This window comes from Pelodiscus sinensis, chromosome 22 (genome assembly GCF_052426305.1).
Source record: "Pelodiscus sinensis isolate ZL-2025 chromosome 22, ASM5242630v1, whole genome shotgun sequence".
Lineage (NCBI taxonomy): Eukaryota > Metazoa > Chordata > Testudines > Trionychidae > Pelodiscus > Pelodiscus sinensis.
In genome coordinates, this window is record NC_143073.1 from 13730425 (window position 1) to 13749933 (window position 19509).

Below are 19509 nucleotides of genomic sequence, written 5' to 3' on the forward strand. Positions count from 1 at the left end.
TGTGGCTGGTGGGAGGGAAGGAGGCAGAGGTGCTGATGTCAGAGTAACCCTCCTCTCTCACACCCACGTATCAATCTCTGCTGAGCTGCAGTGGGAGCTGCTGGCTGCTGCTGCTGCTGTCTGAACAAGCCTTCAGATGAGTGAGTGGAGCTCTGTGCTGTCTCATGCTCCCCCCATGCACATGCTGTGTCATGTTGTTAGTGGGCCAGGAGTGAGCAGGTGGGGAGGGGAGGGGAGGCTGGGGATGACTGTTCCCAGTAAGCTGGGTGCTTGTGTGGATACCCCAGAGAGACTGAAAATGGCGCCCAGCTGATTAGCAGAGCACCCACAACCAGGTGTTTTGTTTGTACTGGTGGAGCACATACACATGTGCCTAGGTAGGAGAAAAATGTATTCCACACACAGATGGAAAAGATGCTGGAACATTGGTGACTGGAGGGAGGGCACCAGAATACAAGCTCACCCAGGGTGAATTTTCCCTAAGGCCGGCTCTGGGGGCGCTCCGTGGCTGACAGCCGTGGCTTGTTTTCACCCCTCAGTGCCATCAAGGGAAGGGCAGTGTGCTCTCTGTGGCCCCGTGACCCATCCCGCTCCAGTCCTTTTGAAAAGAAAACATCCACCCGGCACGTCGTCTTCACTGCAGAGACACACAACTTCCCCACGGGTCAGTGGGGCTGTGTGTGTGTGTGGTGGGGGGGAAATATGTATGTATGGGGGTTTGTCTATCCTTTGGGTATGGGCAGGGGATTATGTGGCAGTCTGCCAGAGTTATTGGGGGGGACTCCTGGAGGGAACTATACATGAAGAAGTGAATTTCAGTGGTATATGATGGGGGTGTCCGTGGGGCAGGGTCTGTGTGTGGCGGGAGGCAGGATGACTGTGGGGTAGATGTATGGGGGGTGGCAGTGTAGGAGTTTTGTGGTGGGTGGATGCTACATGCTTTTCCTATCCTTGCATATGCAGGCTCTATTCCATGAGGTATGGGAAGTTCCTGTCTGTGGGGCTTACATGGGAATGGCTCTGTGGGGTGTGTGTTTTGGGGACATCTCTTATTGGCTCTTGCTCCGACTCTCCTCCCCAGCGGTGGCCCCGTTCAGCGGCGCCACAACGGGGACAGGTGGGCGGATCCGGGATGTGCAGTGCACGGGACGCGGGGCCCATGTCATCGCCGGCACAGCTGGGTACAGCTTTGGAAACCTGCAAATCCCTGGTGAGAACAGGGGTAGCATTGGGAACTCTTCCCCCAGCCTTGTTACCCCCTCCACCACCTCCTTTCTTCTCCCTGGCCATGGCCATGCCCCTCAGACCAGGCCTCTCCCTGCAGCCCTGAGCCCCTCCTCTACCTGGCCTCGGACCCTCCACTCCTCATCCTTGGTCTCCTCTTTATCCCTGCCCGGTGTTGGTTGTGTGCAATAAATGTCTCAGACCATCTGTCTGTTCTCCACCTTCCTCCTTCCTCATCTTGGCACAGATGGGGAGTTTTTAGCCGGCAGATCTGTTTACCTTCCCAGAAAATGAGGTCTCCCCTCGATTTGTTATCCCTGCCAAACCAGGCCTGCCCCAGCCACATCTGCTAGTCCTTTGCCAACCGCTGCCCTATCACAGTTACAGAGGACTGCACCTGTATCCCCCAGGGTACGGCTACACTAGCTCGTTAGTTCGAGCTAGGTAGGGTAATGAGGGCAAGTGGAGTTGCAAATGAAGCCCAGGATTTAAATATCCCGGGCTTCATTTGCATGTTCCCGGGCGCTGCCATTTTAAAATTCCCCTTAGTCCAAACTCCGTGCCCATGGCTACACGCGGCACAATGGGCACGGAGTTTGGACTAAGGGGGATTTAAAAATGGCAGCGCGCGGGAACATGCAAATGAAGCCCGGGATATTTAAATCCTGGGCTTCATTTGCAACTCCACTTGCCCTCATTACCCTACCTAGCTCGAACTAACGAGCTAGTGTAGCCGTACCCGCAGACTCCCTCAGACCTTGCTGCCTAGCTGCCTCCCCCTGTGCTGGGCCTGCTCCCAACAAGCCATGATAATGTGCCACGGTGCCTGCATCACTCTGCAATGGCAGGAGCCTTTGAAGGAAACAGACCAACTGGTGCACGGCTTCCCATGCTCCCCATCCTTCCGAGAGTCTCCTGGCTTTGAGGGCAGGGAGGGGAGACACTATAGGGCCAGCCCCATAAGGGATTAAATCAGTAGAATCATTCTTCCCCAGCCCCAACCAACATTTTAACCCTGTGGTTCTCCTGCCTAGTAGTTAGAGCCCAAGGCAGCACTTCCATCTAATAGCTGCAGTGCAAGAGAGCCTGGAGGGATGATTCAGCCTTATCCGGTGGTACCTTGTGACAGCCTCCATTTGGCTTTTACTCAGTCACTTTGTGCCTTCTTACCCGCTGTCCCTGTGGAGCACTGCCTGCTGGACTCCCTGCTCTAGTCCTGGTCCCAGGAAGCTGTGGGTCGTCTGGTGCCCAGTTTGCTGTGGGTTCAGAACACGTCCTTCCTGGCCTCCCCATCTGGCTGTCCTTCGAACCTCCTGGAGCCATTGTTCGGGACCCTGGGCTGGCCCCCCGACCATCTCTCCCTGTCCCCAGGCTACCTGCTGCCCTGGGAGGACCCAGCACTGCCCTACCCTGAGAACTTCGCCCGTCCCCTGCAGGTGGCCATCAGGGCCAGCGATGGTGCCTCTGACTATGGCAACAAATTTGGGGAGCCTGTCCTGGCTGGTGAGTAGGGGCTGGGGTGTGTTCCCAGGGCTTGGGAGGGGGACTGTCCTGGTGGGTGGGGGTTGGGCTGTGTTTTCACATGCGCGTGCTCCCAAGAGACCACATCGGCTGCCGTGCTGCGCCATCCTCACAAGAGGCCCCTGCCTGACCCTCCCCTTCCCTTCTGGGATGGCCAGAAGGCTGTGGGTTCTAGTCGGGCATCTGATGGTTGGGGGGTGCAAGTGCCTGGCTCTGGGGCTGGGATTGTAGGAGGCAGGATGTGCCTGGCTCTGGGGTGGGGATTGGGGAGCACTGAACAGCAGAAGATGGAATTGTGCCTAGTACTGGGGTGGAGCAGGAGAGGGGAGGTGTATAACAGCCTGGCCAAGGGAAATGCCGGGCACTTAAGGACCATCGTTCCCAGTGTGGAGCGGCACAGGGAGGGGCTGGGTGGGCCGGTCTCTAACCCCCATCGTATGCAGGGTTTGCCCGCTCCTTCGGCCAGCGGCTCCCCAATGAGCAGCGCTGTGAGTGGATCAAGCCCATCATGTTCAGCGGGGGGATCGGTGCCATAGAGGATGCTCATGTGCACAAGGCGCCCCCCAAGCCTGGTGAGTGCCCCCCAGTTCCCAACATCCCCCCCCCCGTAAGTCCTGCCTGTCTCTTTCCCTTCCCCCCACAAATGGCAGTTCCCCCAGTCTGGGAACCTCTCTGCACTGCCCCTACTCCTGCATGATGCGGGGGGGGGCAGTCATCTGGCCCCAGCTCCCCCCCACAAGGTGGGGAGAGGGAGAGCCAGTGCCCCACCCAGGGGCTGAGGTGGGTTTTGCAGGGTCTCACTGTTTGCTCTCCCCTCAGGGATGCAGGTGGTGAAAGTGGGGGGCCCTGTGTACCGGATTGGAGTTGGGGGAGGTGCTGCCTCTTCCATCCAGGTGAGTGAGCAGCGACATGTGGGGAGCAGGGACTGCCCTGGGGATATATCAGCAAAGCCCTGAGCAAGGCCCCCACCCCACCCACTGGCTGGACTGCTCCTCCTACAACCCGACATGATTCCCACACTGCCCTGCCCCCATGTCACCTGCTGCCCCCCAGCCACAGTGGAGCCTCTTCTACTCAGCCTTGACCCTGCTACCCCCTCCTTGCCATATTCCCCCTCCCACAATGGGGCCCACACACCCCTTCCCCCCACATGTCTGCAGTGGGGCCTGCCCAGCCTCCTCTCTCTACTTGCCCGCAGGATGCACCCAGCAGTGAGGCTCACTCAGCCTACTCACCTCTCAATCAGGCCCCCAGTCCGCTGTGCCCAGCACTGCCTGGATGGTAGACCCTCAGCCTGAGAGCAGGGGGTGATGGCATCAATGGGGAACACTGGGGCTGTGTTGGGGTGAGCTCTGTCTCACCCTCCCCACCCAGATGCAGGGTGGCTGGGCCAGTAAGCTGTATTTCAGGGGGTGGAAGGATCTTTGTTGGGGGGAGCAGGGCAGAGGGACCCTCTCTCCCCACCAGGGGCTAGGAGAAAGTACCTGTGAGCTGGATTCAGGAGTGCTGCTGGCTTGGGAGGGGTCGGTATCAGAAGGTTTGTGTCTATATCTATTGCTCCATCTCACCTCAGGTGCAGGGGGACAACGCCAGTGATCTGGATTTCGGGGCGGTGCAGCGGGGGGATCCTGAGATGGAGCAGAAGATGAACCGGGTGCTGCGGGGCTGCGTGGAGAGTGGAGCTGCCAACCCCATCTGCAGCCTCCACGACCAGGGAGCTGGGGGCAACGGTGAGAGAGGGCCAGCCAGGGGTTGTTGGGCATGCATTTGGCAGAAAGGGGCCCAGTGCCCCAGCAGTGAGTGATTCTTCCTTCCCCTCCTGCCAGGGAACGTGCTGAAGGAGCTGAGTGAACTGGCTGGGGCTGTGATCTACGCCAGCCGCTTCCAGGTATGTGAGGACCCCCACGCCATCTGCACCAGGTGGGAAGGTAAAGCCCTGCCCCCCCCCCATTCCAGTTACTCCCAGGTGTGTGAGGACCCCTGCCCCTGCACGCCAGCTGCACCAGGTGAGTAGGGAATCCCTCCCCCTGACCAAATGCTGTCACTCACCTTTGGGTTTGTGGGAGCCCCCAGCCCCTGCATCCATGGGCAGCATGGTAAAGGCAAGGAAAGGCAACTAACTGCCTTCCCACCCAAGCACTGCAGGATACTCCTGCTGGTTCCCTGCCTCTGATGGCTTTGCCGGTTGCACAGCAGAGGAGAAGGCAGAGTAACAGCTCATGGAACATACAAGCTCACATTTCAAATGCAGAGCAGCCTGTTTGCATGCTGTGTCAGGTGCTCCATCTGCAGCAGAACGTGGCCTGCTGGCTGGGTGCTAGTGCCCATCAGTCTCCCCTTCTGTGTGTCAGGAGGGGGATCTTCTGGTTTTCAGTGCTGGCAGTAGAGCTGGATAGAGGGTTGTGGGTGAGGGAAATGAGCGAAATGGGAAGAGGTCATGGGGAAGAAACAAGGAATGAGGGGAGGGAGATGGAGAAGGAAGGGAGATGAGGAATCGGGGGAAGCAGTCGTCTTGCATGCAGTATCTCCTCAGCAGCAGCCGGGGCTCCCCAGTTAAGCAGTCCCATCAAATACTCATCCTGACAGGCCCTGCTCCCCTACACCTGGACCCATCCAACAAGCCCCCCACACCCAGACCTGCACCCAATTGAGCTCCAGCAAGCTGCACCTGGAGCTCCACCACCAACAAGCAGCATTTTGTCAGTATTTGGAGCCACACACACACACACCAAGCCCCACGTCCCGCCACCTGACCCCTCTGCAGGTGTAAATTCATTGGCTTTGATGAGGTGCTTTGAGGTCATCAAATGGAAAGTGCTGAGAGAGGCAGTTTTACAAAAATTCCAAAACCTTTCTGCTTCATTGATGCCGTAGGCCCTGCTCCTGGATTACAGGAGAATTTCACTTTGGGATGATTCCTCCTCCCACTTGTGTGATGCTGGAGCAATTTGCCAGAAGAGGCAGGGGTAGTGAGAGCAGGGCCCCTCAAAGAGCTAGACAAAGATGCAGATAGGCCAGCTTACTGCTGTGTGTGCAGTAAGCATCTGTTTAGCTCACTTGTAGCAGTTGGCACCTTGTGCTGGGCCAGGGCCAGCTAAGTGGGACTGGGCAGAGCAATAAATGGCCAGGAGGAACGGCTCCTCCTCTGCCTTGGCCAGGGCCCTTCAGAGTGTTCCCACGGGTAAGCAATGCCCTGGGCTGGGCAATTAGGTTTTTTACTTGTTCAAATTCTGTGTTGGGCTGGACTGTGCAGGGCAGGGGGAGCTATTGGTTGGGGTAGGCAGTAAGTTTGAGTGGTGGAGGTGCTGGGAAGAGAGGGATGTGGAGAGAAGAAAGGGGGACCAGAGGGAGGAGGGTCATGGTAGTGGGGAGGAGAAGTATTGCTAGGTTTGATCTCAACTCTTCAGTGGTTGGAAGATTAGGGGTGCCTGGTGAGAACAGGACTAGGGATTTGGTTCCTTCACATCTGGGGATATTGATCTGCCAGTCTGATATGTAAAGTTAGTAACAGCATGTTTCCTCTGTGGGGTATTTTGCCTTGGTTCTGTGAGCTGAACAGGTGCTGTTGGTAAAGCAGCAGCCAACCTGTATTTTACTGACAGGATCTATGTCCCTTGGTGATTCTTCTTCATTGTCTGAGGTGCTCACTGCTTTTGGAACAGTCAACATAGGAAGCCCTCAGATTGTTTGTGTATAGAAGTGAAAATGAGGTGGCATCTTTTGCAGTCAGATTCCAGTCATTTTCTTCCTGTCGGGGCAAATGCCAGCTGAGGTCGAGGCCTGGCACCTTGTTTGTGTGAGAAAAGGACAGAGATCTCTCAATTATCTCTAACTGGTGCTTGCCATTCTGTGTTCCCCACGATCAATGAAAGGAATTGGGGGTGTTTCCAAGCTGCCTGCATGTCAGCTGTCAGGGTATATAATAAATCTGTGACTGACTTTTCTTATTCCCAAAATTAGTGCTTTTAATTGGATACCTTCTGCGTGTCTGGCACATGGTACAAAACATGCTCCATTTTGTTGAAAAAGAAATTGCAGAAAAGCAGAGGAGTTTTTTCAAAAATAATTTGCTTTGGGTGGAAGGGGACAAGCACACAGTGAGCAGGGACACAGACTGCCAGGGAAGAAGAGGAAAGAGACAGTGAGGAGGCAGGGCGGGTCATTGCCTCCTCAAGAGGAAGTTTCACCCATCGCCCATGCCTGCATCCTTCTGGCCCCCGGTTGGATGTGGAACCATGATCCAACCCTCTCCAATTCTCTTGGTCCACCCCTTCACTGACATTTCTGTCTTCCTCTTTCTCCCCCCCAGCTGGGTGATCCCACTCTGAGTGTGCTGGAGATCTGGGGGGCTGAGTACCAGGAGTCCAATGCCCTCCTGCTGCATCCCGACGACACTGCATTGCTGCAGCGCCTGGGTCACCGCGAGCGCTGCCCTGTGGACATCGTGGGCACCATCACCAAGGACAGACGGGTACAGGCGCCAGCTGGGGGCACGGGGCCTAGGACTCATAGCCAGGGGAGATGTGGTAGGCCTGTCTCCTGGGTGATGAGTGAGATTCATGCATGGGGGCAAGGAGGCCAGGCCTGGACCCAGGAGTGTGGGTGCAAGGAGGGGCCTAGGACTGGTGAGAGGCAGTTTGGGGTCCTGGAGGAAGTGGGGCTTGTGAGGGGAGAGGGGTTACATGGGGCACTCAGGGCACCCAGGCTCCTGAGGGTGGCTGGGCCTGGCGGTGCTCGTGAGGGGGAGGAGGTGCTCACACCCCAGGGACAGGGGAGCTCGGCTCCACAGGGGAAGGGTGGTAGGGCTCACATGTGGTAAGGTAGTCGGGGTGAGCAACTGATGCCGCTCGCTCTGCTGCCAGCCAGAGCTCAGGCCCCAGAACTGCAACACAGGTATGGGGCGCTGACTGTGGGGAGGGTCCCTGAGCTGGGCCTGGCTCTGGGTGAGCCCTGTTCTCACCTTGCCTGGCTAATTGTAGCCCTGAGGCCAGGCAGGTGCCCCAACTCTGGGACTAGGTACCCCAACATCTCTGAGGGATTGATGGGCTGAAGGGCGGGGCTCTTGCCACCTGGCCCTGTGCACCCCCAGCACACAGGGCATGGGGTGGGGGCCGTGACTCGTCGCTGACTCTTATGTTACCTCCCTCAGATTGTGCTGGTGGACGACCTGAAGGCGCCGGTGACCGATGTGGGGCTGACGCAGACCAATGGGAAGAATTGTCCAGTTAACCTGGAGCTGGACTGGGTGTTGGGCAAGATACCACGCAAGGTACCAGGGGAGGCACTGGGGTTGTAACCCAGGTCCCCTGAAGCCCCCCAGAGGCCAGGGCTGGAGGAGTCAGAAGCTTCCCCCAAATGTGGTGCCCCCACAGAGTCCCCTGCTGGGAACAGCCAGGGCTGGAGGACCTAGGAGCTTCATCCACATAATGAAACCTACTCTCCACAGTGTGCTCTGCTGGGAGAGGCCTGGGCTGGCGTAGGTGGGGGCTCCCCCCACAGACCACCCCACACACAGTGCTCCCTGCTGGGAGAAGCCAGAATTGATGAAGCTGGGAGCTTCCCCCCACACTTGGTACCCCACCTGGCTCTGCACAGCCGTCCCTGCTGGGAGCAGCCAAGGCTAGAGTAGCTGAGCGCTCCCCCCCACAGAGAGCACCCTCCATCTCTGCTCCCCACAGCGCCCCCTGCAGGTTTAACTAATGAATGTTCCATTTTTTCCCCCCAGAAATTTGTCTTGACCCGCAATAGCCCAACTCTGCGCCCCCTGACCTTGCCCTCTGAGCTGAGTGTGGGGGACGCTCTGGAGCGAGTTCTGCGGCTGCCAGCCGTGGCCAGCAAACGCTACTTGACCAATAAGGTACCCAGTCCCCACCTCCCTTCCATATCCCCCAGAAAGTGCAGGCCCAAGAAGGGTAATAAAACCTCAGTCCTGTGTCTCTTCCTTCCTAGCCCCCCCATCAGAGGGGTGGTGCCTCATGCCTCCCGACTGTGTCTCTCTGCCCTCCTATAAGGGGTCATACCCTCAACCCTGTGTCCCTAACCTCCACCCCAGGGTGGTGTCCTCACAATCCCTGGCCCCAGTTCTTTTCCTTTCTCCCCCCCCCCCCCCACCCCCGCCTCCCCTCGGGCTACTGTCCTCTGAGCTGTGTTCCTGTGGCAGGTGGACCGGTCAGTGACAGGACTGGTGGCCCAGCAGCAGTGCGTGGGGCCCCTGCACACTCCTCTGGCTGACGTGGCTGTGGTAGCCCTGTCCCACTTTGAGACAGTGGGGGCAGCCACAGCCCTCGGGGAGCAGCCACTCAAGGGCCTGATCGACCCAGGCGCAGGAGCCCGAATGACTGTGGGTGAGGCGCTCACCAACCTGGTCTTTGCCCGCATCACTGATCTGCGGGTGAGTCACTCCATAGGAAAGGGGGGGTTGCTAGGGGAGGGGACCGAATGAAGGGTCAAGGAAAGGGGCCAGCTTGTGTCTGACCTTTCCCCCTACACCAGAGGTGACATGCAATTAGTATTGAAGTAGAGGAGGCCCGTGGGACTGTATGGGTATCCCATGGCTGGCATCCTCCCTTTACTGCCCCCACCAAATGTGGGCTCCTGTGGCTGATTCTCTCTTCCCCCCACCAAATGTGAAATATAGGGGAGGCGGGGGCAGGCATTGTCAGGATCCATGGATCTCTGCCCCCGGGACTTGAAGCACAGCAGCTGCTGGTGGTGGCAGCGGTAGGGCCGGGGGCAGTGTTGGAGGAGGGGGATGTGGAGCTGTGGGGGCAGTCCTGGGGCTGTACAGAGAGCTATGGGACAGAGCAGTGGGGGAGGAGGTGTGGCTGATCACCCCCTATTCCCCATAGGATAATGGGCAGTGGGTATAGATTGTGGGGGCCACAGGGCTGGGGCAAAGAGGTCAATGGAGCAGCCCTGGGGTTGTATGGGGGAGCCTTGGGACACTACAGGGGACCAGGGGGGCTGTACAGGGACCCTGTGGCTGACCCTCCCTCTCCCTCAGGACGTGAAGTGCAGCGGGAACTGGATGTGGGCGGCCAAGCAGGCAGGCGAGGGTGCAGCGCTGGTGGACGCCTGCAGGGCCATGTGCACGGTCATGGCCCAGTTGGGGGTGGCCGTGGACGGGGGCAAGGACTCGCTCAGCATGGCGGCTCGTGTGGGAGATGACATTGTCATGGCACCTGGTGAGTGTGGGGGGCTGGGCTCTGTCCCCTCACTAAGCCCTTCCAGCCACAGTTCCTGTGGGGCCCTCCCTCTGCACCCTGGGCCTGTGTCCAACAGACCTCTACCCTCATCCTGTGCCCCACAACAGCCACATCGTATGTCTTCGGCCAGCAGTCCATGCATGCATCCATGGGGAAACTGAGGCACACCACCAGTTGCCTCTTCTCCCACAAAGCTCTGCCGGAGGGGTGTATGCACCAGGGCCACCCTCTATCTCCACTGGAGCCAGTTTTTATTCCCCTCCCCCCATCCACTCCAAAGAGACCCCCGCGATACCACCCCTACTACAGGTGCTCAGGCTATCTTGGCCTTCAGTCCTGCGCCCCACACACTCAGTCTTCCTCCCTCCCCATCCCTCCAAGCCAGCTGTAATCCCTGCTGACCCCATCCCTTCTCCCCACAGGGACACTGGTTGTGTCAGCCTATGCCGTGTGTCCAGACATCACAGCCACCATCACACCCGACCTCAAGTGCCCCGATGACAAAGGTAAAAGGCAGGGGCTGGCTGGCTCGGGGACAGGGAATGGGGCCTGACCCCCTCTAGGGGGTGCTGGTTCTCATGTGTCACAGGGCAGGGACTCAGTGGGTCAGGGGATCTGACTCTGGCCCCATCTCTCTCACCCTTCAGGGGTCCTGCTGTATGTGGAGCTGAGCCCGGAGCAGCACCGGCTGGGGGGCAGCGCCCTGGCACAGTGCTACTCCCAGCTGGGGGATTGCTGCCCAGACCTGGACAGCCCGGACACCCTGGCAGCCTGCTTCCGCGTCACCCAGCAGCTACTGCAAGGTATGTGTGTGTTTTTCAGTACTGGGAGGGGGAAGGTGTCTGTGTCGTGTATGTATCTCTCAATGACTACGTCTAGACTGCAAGTCTCTTTCGAAAGAGTGTCTAGACTGCAACTAGTACTCTTGAAAAAGCAAGCTGCTTTTTTGAAAGAGAACACCCAGGCAGTCTAGATGCTCTTTTGAAAAAGCACAGTTTGTATTACACAGTGCCTTTTTTTGAAATAGCACTTTCAAATAAAGGCATTCTTCCTTGTAAAACGAGGTTTTCCACGGTAGAAAAAACTGCCGCGTTCTTTCAATTTACTTTCGAAAGAACACGGCAGCAGTTTAGAAGTAGGGGAAGTTTGGTTTTTTTTTTCGAAAAAAGGCCACTTTTTTGGAAAAAAAACCCTGTAGTTTTTTCCAAAAGCATACCGAATATGTCCTGCTGCCCCCTGCTGGTGGGATGGGCCCTGTTCTGTTTGTGTCCCTTTTGACACCTGGAACTATACGTGTTGGAGGGGCTTGCTATGTGGCCTCCCCCCCATCCCCTACATCCGGGAGTTCCCTAGGAGCTGGGTATGAACACTGCTTGGGTCTGAGAGGAGGGGCTGGGGGAAGGGGAGTGTGAAGCTGACTATGGTGCCCATCAGAGCTGAGCCTGGCAGGAGAGGCTGGGTTGGGTTGGGTTGGGTTGGGTCTGGGGGGAGATGGGATGCTGGTTGTGGGCCCATCCCACCCAGTGCTGTGTCCCCAGAGTCGATGGTGAGTGCGGGGCACGATGTGAGCGACGGGGGGCTGGTGACCTGCCTGCTGGAGATGGCCTTCGCTGGGAACTGCGGCCTACAGGCTGAGCTGGAGGCACCTGGAGCTAGTGGTGAGCAAGGGCCCTGCCCCAAACCCCCCCAACCTCCTATGACAAAAGGGTTCCAATCCCTAACCCCACAGCCCAGCAGTCAATGGCAGCGCCCCCCATCCCTCTGAGTCACCCGCAGCCTAGCAGTGAATGGGAGTCCCTCCCCCCCCAAGTCACCTCCTGCAGCCTGGTGGTGAATGTAAACCTCCACCCTGAGCCCTGTCTGCCGCCTGGGGGTGAGACCAGCACCCCTCCTGGTCCAACCCCACTGGGCCAACTTCACTATGGGCCCCTCCAATGAGCCCCCCCTGTGTCCACTCCACACAAACTGACCCTCCCCCCGAATCCCACAGCCCTGGAGGTGCTGTTTGCGGAGGAGCTGGGCCTGGTGCTGGAGGTGCGCAGCGCCCTGGCAGAAGAGGTCTGCAAACGGTACAAGGAGGCCGGAGTGCGCTGCCTGCCCATCGGGCACACGGGGCCCCTGGGCCCCCAGTCCATGGTGAGTGGGGCTGTGGGTTGGGGTGGGAGGGTACCATAGAGCTGGGAGGAGCCCAGGGCTGAGCTGTGGGAGCGAGGGGCACTGGTGGGGGAGGCAGGGCTGGCAGGGCGAGAGCGAGGAGCACCAGGCTGACCCCCTCTTCCCCACTTGTCCTGTAGGTGCGGCTGCGGGTGAATGGGCAGGAGGAGCTGGCGCGGCCCGTGGCTGACCTGCGTGCCATCTGGGAGGCCACGAGCTTCCAGCTGGAGCGGCTGCAAGCGTCACCCCACTGTGTGGAACAAGAGGAGCAGGGGCTGGCACGGCGCCAGGGGCCCACCTTCACCCTCAGCTTTGACCCCAAGGTTGAGCCCCCACTGCTGCACCACATGGGTGAGACCTGGGACCCCTCAGGGAAGAAGGGAAGGTGAAGGGGGCATCCCCAGGGCCCAGTAGGGCCCTTGGGAGGGTTTTTGCTAGTAGGGGCATGTGGAGCCCAGCAGGGGGAAGGACCTGAGTGGGGATGGGAAGAACTCTGCCAGTTGGTGCAAGTGGATCCCAGCAGGAGCTCGGGGGCAGGGGGGTGTCTGCCAGTGAGGATGCACAGAATTAAGTATAGGCCTCTAACTCCACCTTTGCCCCCAGTCCCACCAGGCCCCCGTGTGGCCATCCTGCGTGAGGAAGGCAGCAATGGGGACCGGGAGATGGTTGCAGCTTTCGTCATGGCTGGGTTCGAGGTGAGACCCCTTCATCTTCCCCTTCCTGACCCCAGAGTCCTGACACATCCATCCCCTGCTGCTCTAACCAGTAGGCCCCACTCTTCTTCCCCCACCCCAGGCCTGGGATGTGACCATGCAGGACCTGTGTGCAGGGGAGGTGACTCTGGACTCATTTCGGGGACTCGTCTTTGTGGGGGGCTTCAGCTACGCAGATGTTCTGGGGTCTGCCAAAGGTGAGACGCTGCCCCTGAGCCAGTGTTTCCCTCTTCCCTTTCCCCTGCTGAGCCAGCCGGTCCCCACCCTGGGGTCTCTTGCAAAGGACTAGCCCCATCCCCACCCCTCTGAACCCGCCAGTCCCTGCTCTGGGGCTGGATGGGAGCTGGCACCCCCTAGCTCTGACACCCAGTGCCCCTCTTTGTCTCTAGGATGGGCGGCTTCAGTGACCTTCAACCCTCGGGCACGGGCCCAGTTTGAGGCATTTCACCGGCGCAGGGACACGTTCAGCTTGGGTGTGTGCAACGGCTGCCAGCTCATGGCACTGCTGGGCTGGGTAGGCTCTGAGAGCCCCAAGAGCGGCCCTGTGGGTGAGTGGGGCAGGGCTGGGTGGGGTGAGAGAGGGCAGATCCGCGTGTCCTGTGTGGCTGGGGCAGAGGAGGTATCTGGGAGCATCGAGTGATGGCTATTTCTGGGGTGGGCCTCACCTTGTCTGTCTGTCTGTCCTCAGGTGAAGCTGTCCGTCCCGGGGTGCTGCTGGCCCCCAACGATTCGGGCCGGTTTGAGTCGCGTTTCGTGGCCGTGCGAATCGAGGAGAGCCCGGCGATGATGCTGCGGGGCATGGCTGGCTCCACCCTGGGCATCTGGGTGGCGCACGGAGAAGGTAACGTCTTTGCCAGTGCTGGGGGGCTGCCCCGGGAGTGGGGTCAAGCAATAGTCCCATGCAGGTTGCCTTCGTGATATTTGAGGGCTATGCACACCTGGGATGGGAAGGCTTTTCCCTAGCAGGCTCTGCTGGGCCATATCTGCGCCCCTCTACCTCTCCAGCTGTGTCTCATGAGTGTATGGTGCAGACTGACTGGTCCTCCAGCTGGTGTGGAGAGCAGGAGGGAAATTGGTCTCTTAGCTGTGTCAATGGTAGAAAAGCCTTGGGGTCCTCTTCAGTAAACGGGGGTGGAGGGAGAAGGAGATTATACATAGACAGATAGGGCATGGAGGAGTCTGGTTCCCTGCCTCGTATGGTAGCTTTTGGAGAGGGTGGTCCCTGCGTATCTCCCCCTCCCGCCCCCAGTGTTTAGTTGGGGTATGTGTGCTGAGGAGAAGGCACTGGAGAGCTCCGGGTCTTGGCTGGGTTCAGGAGGAGCCGGGTGTAGCTGCTGGCCAAGGCTAAGGAAAATCTTAGCGTAAGGAGCATGAGCTGCGCCAGTGGAGTAGGCTGGGCACTCCCAGCTGGGGGAGCCCCCGTTGCTGCACAGGGATAGGAACCAGGCTTCCAGCTCCCGTCCAACCCACCCCCTCTTCTCCCCTCCCCCAGGTCGGATGCGGTTCCGCTCGCCCGAGGTGCTGGCTGCGGTGACGTCGGGGCACCTGGCCCCGCTGTGCTATGTGGACGACCAGGGCCAGCCCACCCAGGAGTACCCCCTGAATCCCAACGGCTCCCCACAGGGCATCGCGGGGCTCTGCTCCCCCGACGGGCGTCACCTGGCCATGATGCCCCACCCCGAGCGCTGCGTGCTGCCCTGGCAGTGGGCTTGGATGCCACCTGGCTGGCACCGCATTATGGAGGTCTCACCCTGGCTCCGCATGTTCCAGAACGCCTGCGAATGGTGCCTGCACCACCCCAAGGGGGAGTCCTGACTCAGGAGCCCCATCACCAGCCAGCTTTTGTTATTGAGAGCGCTACAGACCCGCCCTGCTTTTGACCAGCATCCGATGGGAGGGGGCATGTGAAGGAGCTTCCTGCTGCGCCCCCGCTGCCATGAACCTCACACCATGTTCAGAGGGTCATGCTGTGGGGGGCAGGACAGTGGCTCTTAAGCATGGCCTCCCTGTGTGGCATGACCTCATGTGCACCTGGGGGGGCCCTGCTGGAGGGGGTGAGGTTGCTTTGTGGGAACCAATGAAAGGTTGTGTAAGGGGGGGGGGTAAGGAATGATATGCAAGTTCCCTGTAAGCTGGGCGGTAATGGGCACTTTTCCCTTGACCAGCATGGACTGACTGCTTTGCTCTCAGCAGGGAGTTGCTATCGCTGAGGGAGAAGTGCCCCTCCCCCAGACAGCTCCGTGCGCAGAACCCTGAGCTTCTGACTGGCCTGGGCATGTCAATATGTATCGACTACACGATTAATCAATCAGCCTGGTTTTCCTATTTACTCCACGCACTCCTCCCTCCCCCCCCTGCCTGTGTCAGGGGCAGCAAGTGGGGGACAGGCAGGAGCCAGCTCCCTGCACATACCGCTCATGCAGAGCCGCTTCCCTGCCCCACGCCATGAGGCTGACTCTGAGGCACCAGTATGCAGGGAGGAAGGAGCAGGCAGGAGTTGATACACATGGGGAGCAGGTTTAAAAGTCAGCTCCACGGGAGCACCCTCTCTCCCCACCCCACCCTGCTGCTTGTAATAGAGGCAGCAGCAGGGAAGGCTGCCGCATAGCAGCCTGTTTGGTGGGCCAAGACTCACTGTAGGGATATGGACTAATCAAGTAGTCAGCTGGTCTTCCCCCCTCTCCTCCCATTGCTGTCTCTATCAGAAAGAAGCTGCAAGGGTCAGGGGAAGCGGAGGGGGTGCTTCAAAGCAGCAGCGCCATGTGCAGCCCAGGACCTGCTGGGGAGTCCCTAGACTGCTTGTGGCGTTTCAAAGCAGCAGTGCCAAACCAAGCCCAGGCTCAGCAGGGGAGTTCCCAGCTGACCCTGGGCTCCACACAGCACTGCCGCTTTGAAGCACTGTGGGGAGCTCAGGCCCTGCTGGCCCCCTGCTCCCCACTGCACTTTCCCCTTTGAAGTATAGCAACAGCCCTGGGGCTGTTACACTTCAAAGGCAGAGGTGCCCTATCGACTAATCGAATAGTCGATGCAAATTGCATCAACTATTCAATCAATTAATCAGAATTTAACATCCTGACCTTGTCGTGGACAGAGGCTGCTCTATGGGATGCCATGGTATCTCCTTTCTGCAAGGAGATTCTCTCCCTCTCCCCCCCCTGCTTTAGTTAGTGAAACAAAGGTGCGTGGCCAGTGCAGTCTCCTAGGGGGCAGCTGGTCTGGGCACAGATAGCAGCCAATACTCTGTGTCCTAGTGACCAGAGCCAGCCTGGAGAACAGAGTGGGGGGAGGGTGGGTCTGGGGATCGGTTTGCCCAGGAAAGAGATGAAGTGGGGAAGTGGGACACTGGGTCAGGCCTGAGGCAGGGCTGCTAGAAGTTGGTCCTTCTGCTTTGGGGGGGTCTGGGGCACTGGAACCACTTGAACTGGACTTTGCAGATCATGCTTGCCTTCTGTGCTAACACTGGCTGTCTACACTGGATTCCTGATGACTAATAAACCCTTTGCTTTGCCAAGCTGGCTGAGTCATGGCTGCCACTGATGGGGGTGGGGGGCGCATGGCCTGTCAAGGGCCAGGTGAGGTGTCCCTGGGGTGACTCACTGCCAGGAGCTCATGGTGTGAATGAGGCCAGAGGCAGTGGGTGCTGCAGTAGGATGGGAAGGGTTCAGTGGAGGAATAAAGTGGGGTGGGGGCAGAGGGCTTCAGTGAGGAATTAGAGGTGGGGTTAGGGGAAGGACAGGTCCCAGATGAATAGGGCAGGAGGTTGGTGGGGTTCAGTGGGGGCCCTGAGAGAGGGCTGAGAATCGGAGAAGCAGTCTATGCAACCCCCTGCCTGCTGGTTAATGGAACCTAGAGGCCAGGGGCAGGCAAAAGTCCAGGGGGCCCCGCCCATTCTTCTGGGCCTGGTCTTGCTCCAGGGTGGGCTTCATTCCTTAGCATGGGTCTCTGCAGCCTCCTGTAGTGACCAAGCTCCAGCAGTGGTTGTGGGTCCTGGAACAGTCCTCAGGGCATGGCGGCGGTCCCACCCAGCCATCCTGCCAGAGCTGGCTGGGCGAGGTTATCCTTTGCCTCTGGAGCTTCGACTGAGCCTCCTCTCTGTTTGGCTGCTGGGCTCCAAGTGAGCTGGGAGCTCACTCTCTCATTCTTCCTGTACTGCCGTCTGCTTCCTGTGGGAGGGGCTGGGGCACTATGGCACCACCCACCAAGAAGTCTTTAGGGAACCTTCCCCTTCTGGGTCAGCAGGAGACTGTGCTGCTTCACTACAGTCTGCCACAAAGGGGCCAAAGGATGCTAGAGCCCAGGTGAGACAAGAATAGGTGGTGAGGAAGAGGGTGAATCAGAGGAAGGCTGGTGGGGCAGAGTTGGAGAGCAGGGGCAGGACAGCTACAGCCATTGCTCTAGATCAGCAGTTCTCAAAGTTGAGCAGCACAAAGAACTTCATTTTGATTTAAATGTTTTTTGGACACCCCTTGTCCCCTGCAGCTCACCGCTCAGGCTCTGCCTCCACTCTGCCCCTTCCCCCAAAACCCAACCCCTCTTCCACTTCCTCCCCCAAGTGCACCCCGTCCACACTTTCCTCCACACTCTTGAACAGCTGGTCACCAGCATGCAGGAGCCATTGGGAGTCGGGGGGGGGGGGAGGAGTTGAGCCATGGGAGCGGCAGACCCCCAGAAATACCTTCAGGGACCTCAACTTCCTCACACAGCGTGTAGTCAACCTGTGGAACTCCTTGCCAGAGGAGGCTGTGAAGGCTAGGACTATAACAGAGTTTATAGAGAAGCTAGGTAATTTCATGGAGGTTAGGTCCATAAAAGGCTATTAGCCAAGGGATAAAATGGTGTCAGAGGCTGGAGAGGGATGGCAGGAGACAAATCGCTTGATCGTTGTCTTCGGTTCACCCTCTCTGGGGCACCTGGTGCTGGCCACTGTCGGCAGACAGGATACTGGGCTAGATGGACCTTTGGTCTGACCCAGTATGGCCGTTCTTATGTTATGTTCTTAATTTGAGAAATGCTCCTGCTGTTTTACTGGGGATTTCAGACAGTCCCTCTACCCCCAACACATCAATGAGGTGAGGGGGAGGGGTATCAGGTCTTTCCCGGGCACTGGGATATTTACACCTTTGGCAGCTCATTTCTTTCCTGACCCTGGAGTGAACTGAGCTGTCCCAGCCATTGGGTGAAATAACGGCACAAAGAGGAGTGCATGTATCTTGCTCTGAGGGCAAAAGCCAGAGCTGCCTTTGGGCTGAGGCCGGGGCTCCTGGATGATGGGTTTGGGCAGCTGGAGATGGCCCCGAGCTGGGATCAGAATTTCTCATGATGTGCCCTGCTCCCCAATACGCGCGGGGGAGGGGGAGGAGCTGTTGCATTTGCAGGCAGACAAATGGGTGTTCAGAAGGGGGGGCATGTTCAGGGAAAGTGACATGACATGACAATGTCCACTGAGATCAGCACAGAGCCTGGCAGGGGCTCAGAACCCAGTTGAAGATAAGCTTCTGACTTGACTGAGCTGCACACGGATTGGTAGGACTGAAATCCCTTCTGTGGGGCTCTTTCCATTTATTTGATTTATTAATTGTCCTTCTCCCCACCTTTGAGCTGCGAACTCCCGCTGCTGGCCTCTGCTGTCCTGCAGAAATCAGGAAGCTGCTGCTCTGGCTGAAATTTTGTTGGCTACAGGCACCTCAACTCGCACTGAGCCTGGTGTGGCGGGATTATGGGTGTGAGCGACTCTCCCCTTCTCTTCCGCGAGGGGGAGAGGGCTCCACAGACCCACTGCCTTGAGTTCAGTCCGTGAATCCCTGAGCAGGGTCTATCTGCGGTGAGACCAGTGGGTGCGATCGCCCCTCTGCCCTAGCCGGCAAAGGGGGTTCAGCAGACCCTCCACCACGTCACCCCCAGTGGGTGCTAGGGGCTTAGCCCATCAGCAGGCCTCGGGGTCTTTGCCCCCCTTTCGTCCCTTCAAGGGGCAGTTACGTGTCTGTAGGGCTAGGGTGTGACCACTGTCTTCACACTGCCCTTGTTGTGGGGGTTAGGTCAATCGGGGTGCTCTCAGGTATGGGGTTTTGGGAAGTGGGGAACCCAGGCCCTCCCTGTCCTCTGGGTCCCAGCCCAGGGCCCTAAGTGGAGTATGGTGCCAATGGACCCTCCTCCCACGGCAGGCGGGGCTGCTGCCCTAAACGTGCCTGCCCTGGGCTCCTTCCACTCCCCACCTTCAGGCTCCCCCAGCGGGACGCTAACTGAGTCACTCACCCCGCCAGAGACGCCGGGTTCGCCCAACCAGGATCCGGGGACCGAGGGAACCGTCCTTCTTCGGCCGGGGTTGCTACTGAAAGCCAGTGTGGCCACTTCCTGCTTCCTGTTTCCTGCAGCTGCTTTTTAAGGGGGGGTGTTGCTCCACCCCCCCCCCCCCACGTCTTCCCCTCTGATCTCTCCCCGAGTGCAGGTCGCCTCCCCCCCGCCGGGGTGCTTTCCGGCGTGTCGGGTCAGGCCCCGCCTCGGGCTTGTCTGTGCTTCCCTGCACCCCTGCTCGGGCTGGTTGGACTAGCCTGCCGCGGGACAGTGCAGACCCTGCCAGCAAGCCTTACTGTACAAAGTCCTTCCCCCTTGCAGCATGCTCGGTACATTTTTTCATTTGGTGTTTTTCTGTTCAGCTGCCGTGAGGAATCATTACTCACCAGCGTAGCCATGTG

The 19509-nt window shown here is 58.8% G+C and overlaps 1 protein-coding gene across 3 annotated transcripts in view; it reads left to right on the forward strand.

The window, feature by feature from the left end:
* Positions 1–16328, forward strand: part of PFAS (phosphoribosylformylglycinamidine synthase) — a 38414-nt gene extending 22086 nt beyond the window's left edge. For all 3 annotated transcript variants that reach the window (XM_089772462.1, XM_089772461.1, XM_089772460.1), the window contains 22 exons: positions 540–664; positions 1082–1210; positions 2596–2727; positions 3189–3317; positions 3565–3638; positions 4319–4475; positions 4572–4633; positions 7055–7216; positions 7895–8014; positions 8471–8602; positions 8906–9136; positions 9749–9929; positions 10373–10456; positions 10598–10753; positions 11489–11608; positions 11941–12086; positions 12245–12455; positions 12708–12799; positions 12900–13014; positions 13207–13365; positions 13506–13658; positions 14310–16328. In XM_089772462.1, the coding sequence (XP_089628588.1) occupies positions 540–664; positions 1082–1210; positions 2596–2727; positions 3189–3317; positions 3565–3638; positions 4319–4475; positions 4572–4633; positions 7055–7216; positions 7895–8014; positions 8471–8602; positions 8906–9136; positions 9749–9929; positions 10373–10456; positions 10598–10753; positions 11489–11608; positions 11941–12086; positions 12245–12455; positions 12708–12799; positions 12900–13014; positions 13207–13365; positions 13506–13658; positions 14310–14632 (3193 nt within the window). In that variant the 3' untranslated portion in view covers positions 14633–16328. The remainder of the gene's footprint in view (positions 1–539; positions 665–1081; positions 1211–2595; positions 2728–3188; positions 3318–3564; positions 3639–4318; positions 4476–4571; positions 4634–7054; positions 7217–7894; positions 8015–8470; positions 8603–8905; positions 9137–9748; positions 9930–10372; positions 10457–10597; positions 10754–11488; positions 11609–11940; positions 12087–12244; positions 12456–12707; positions 12800–12899; positions 13015–13206; positions 13366–13505; positions 13659–14309) is intronic.
* Positions 16329–19509: the final 3181 nt, after the last annotated feature.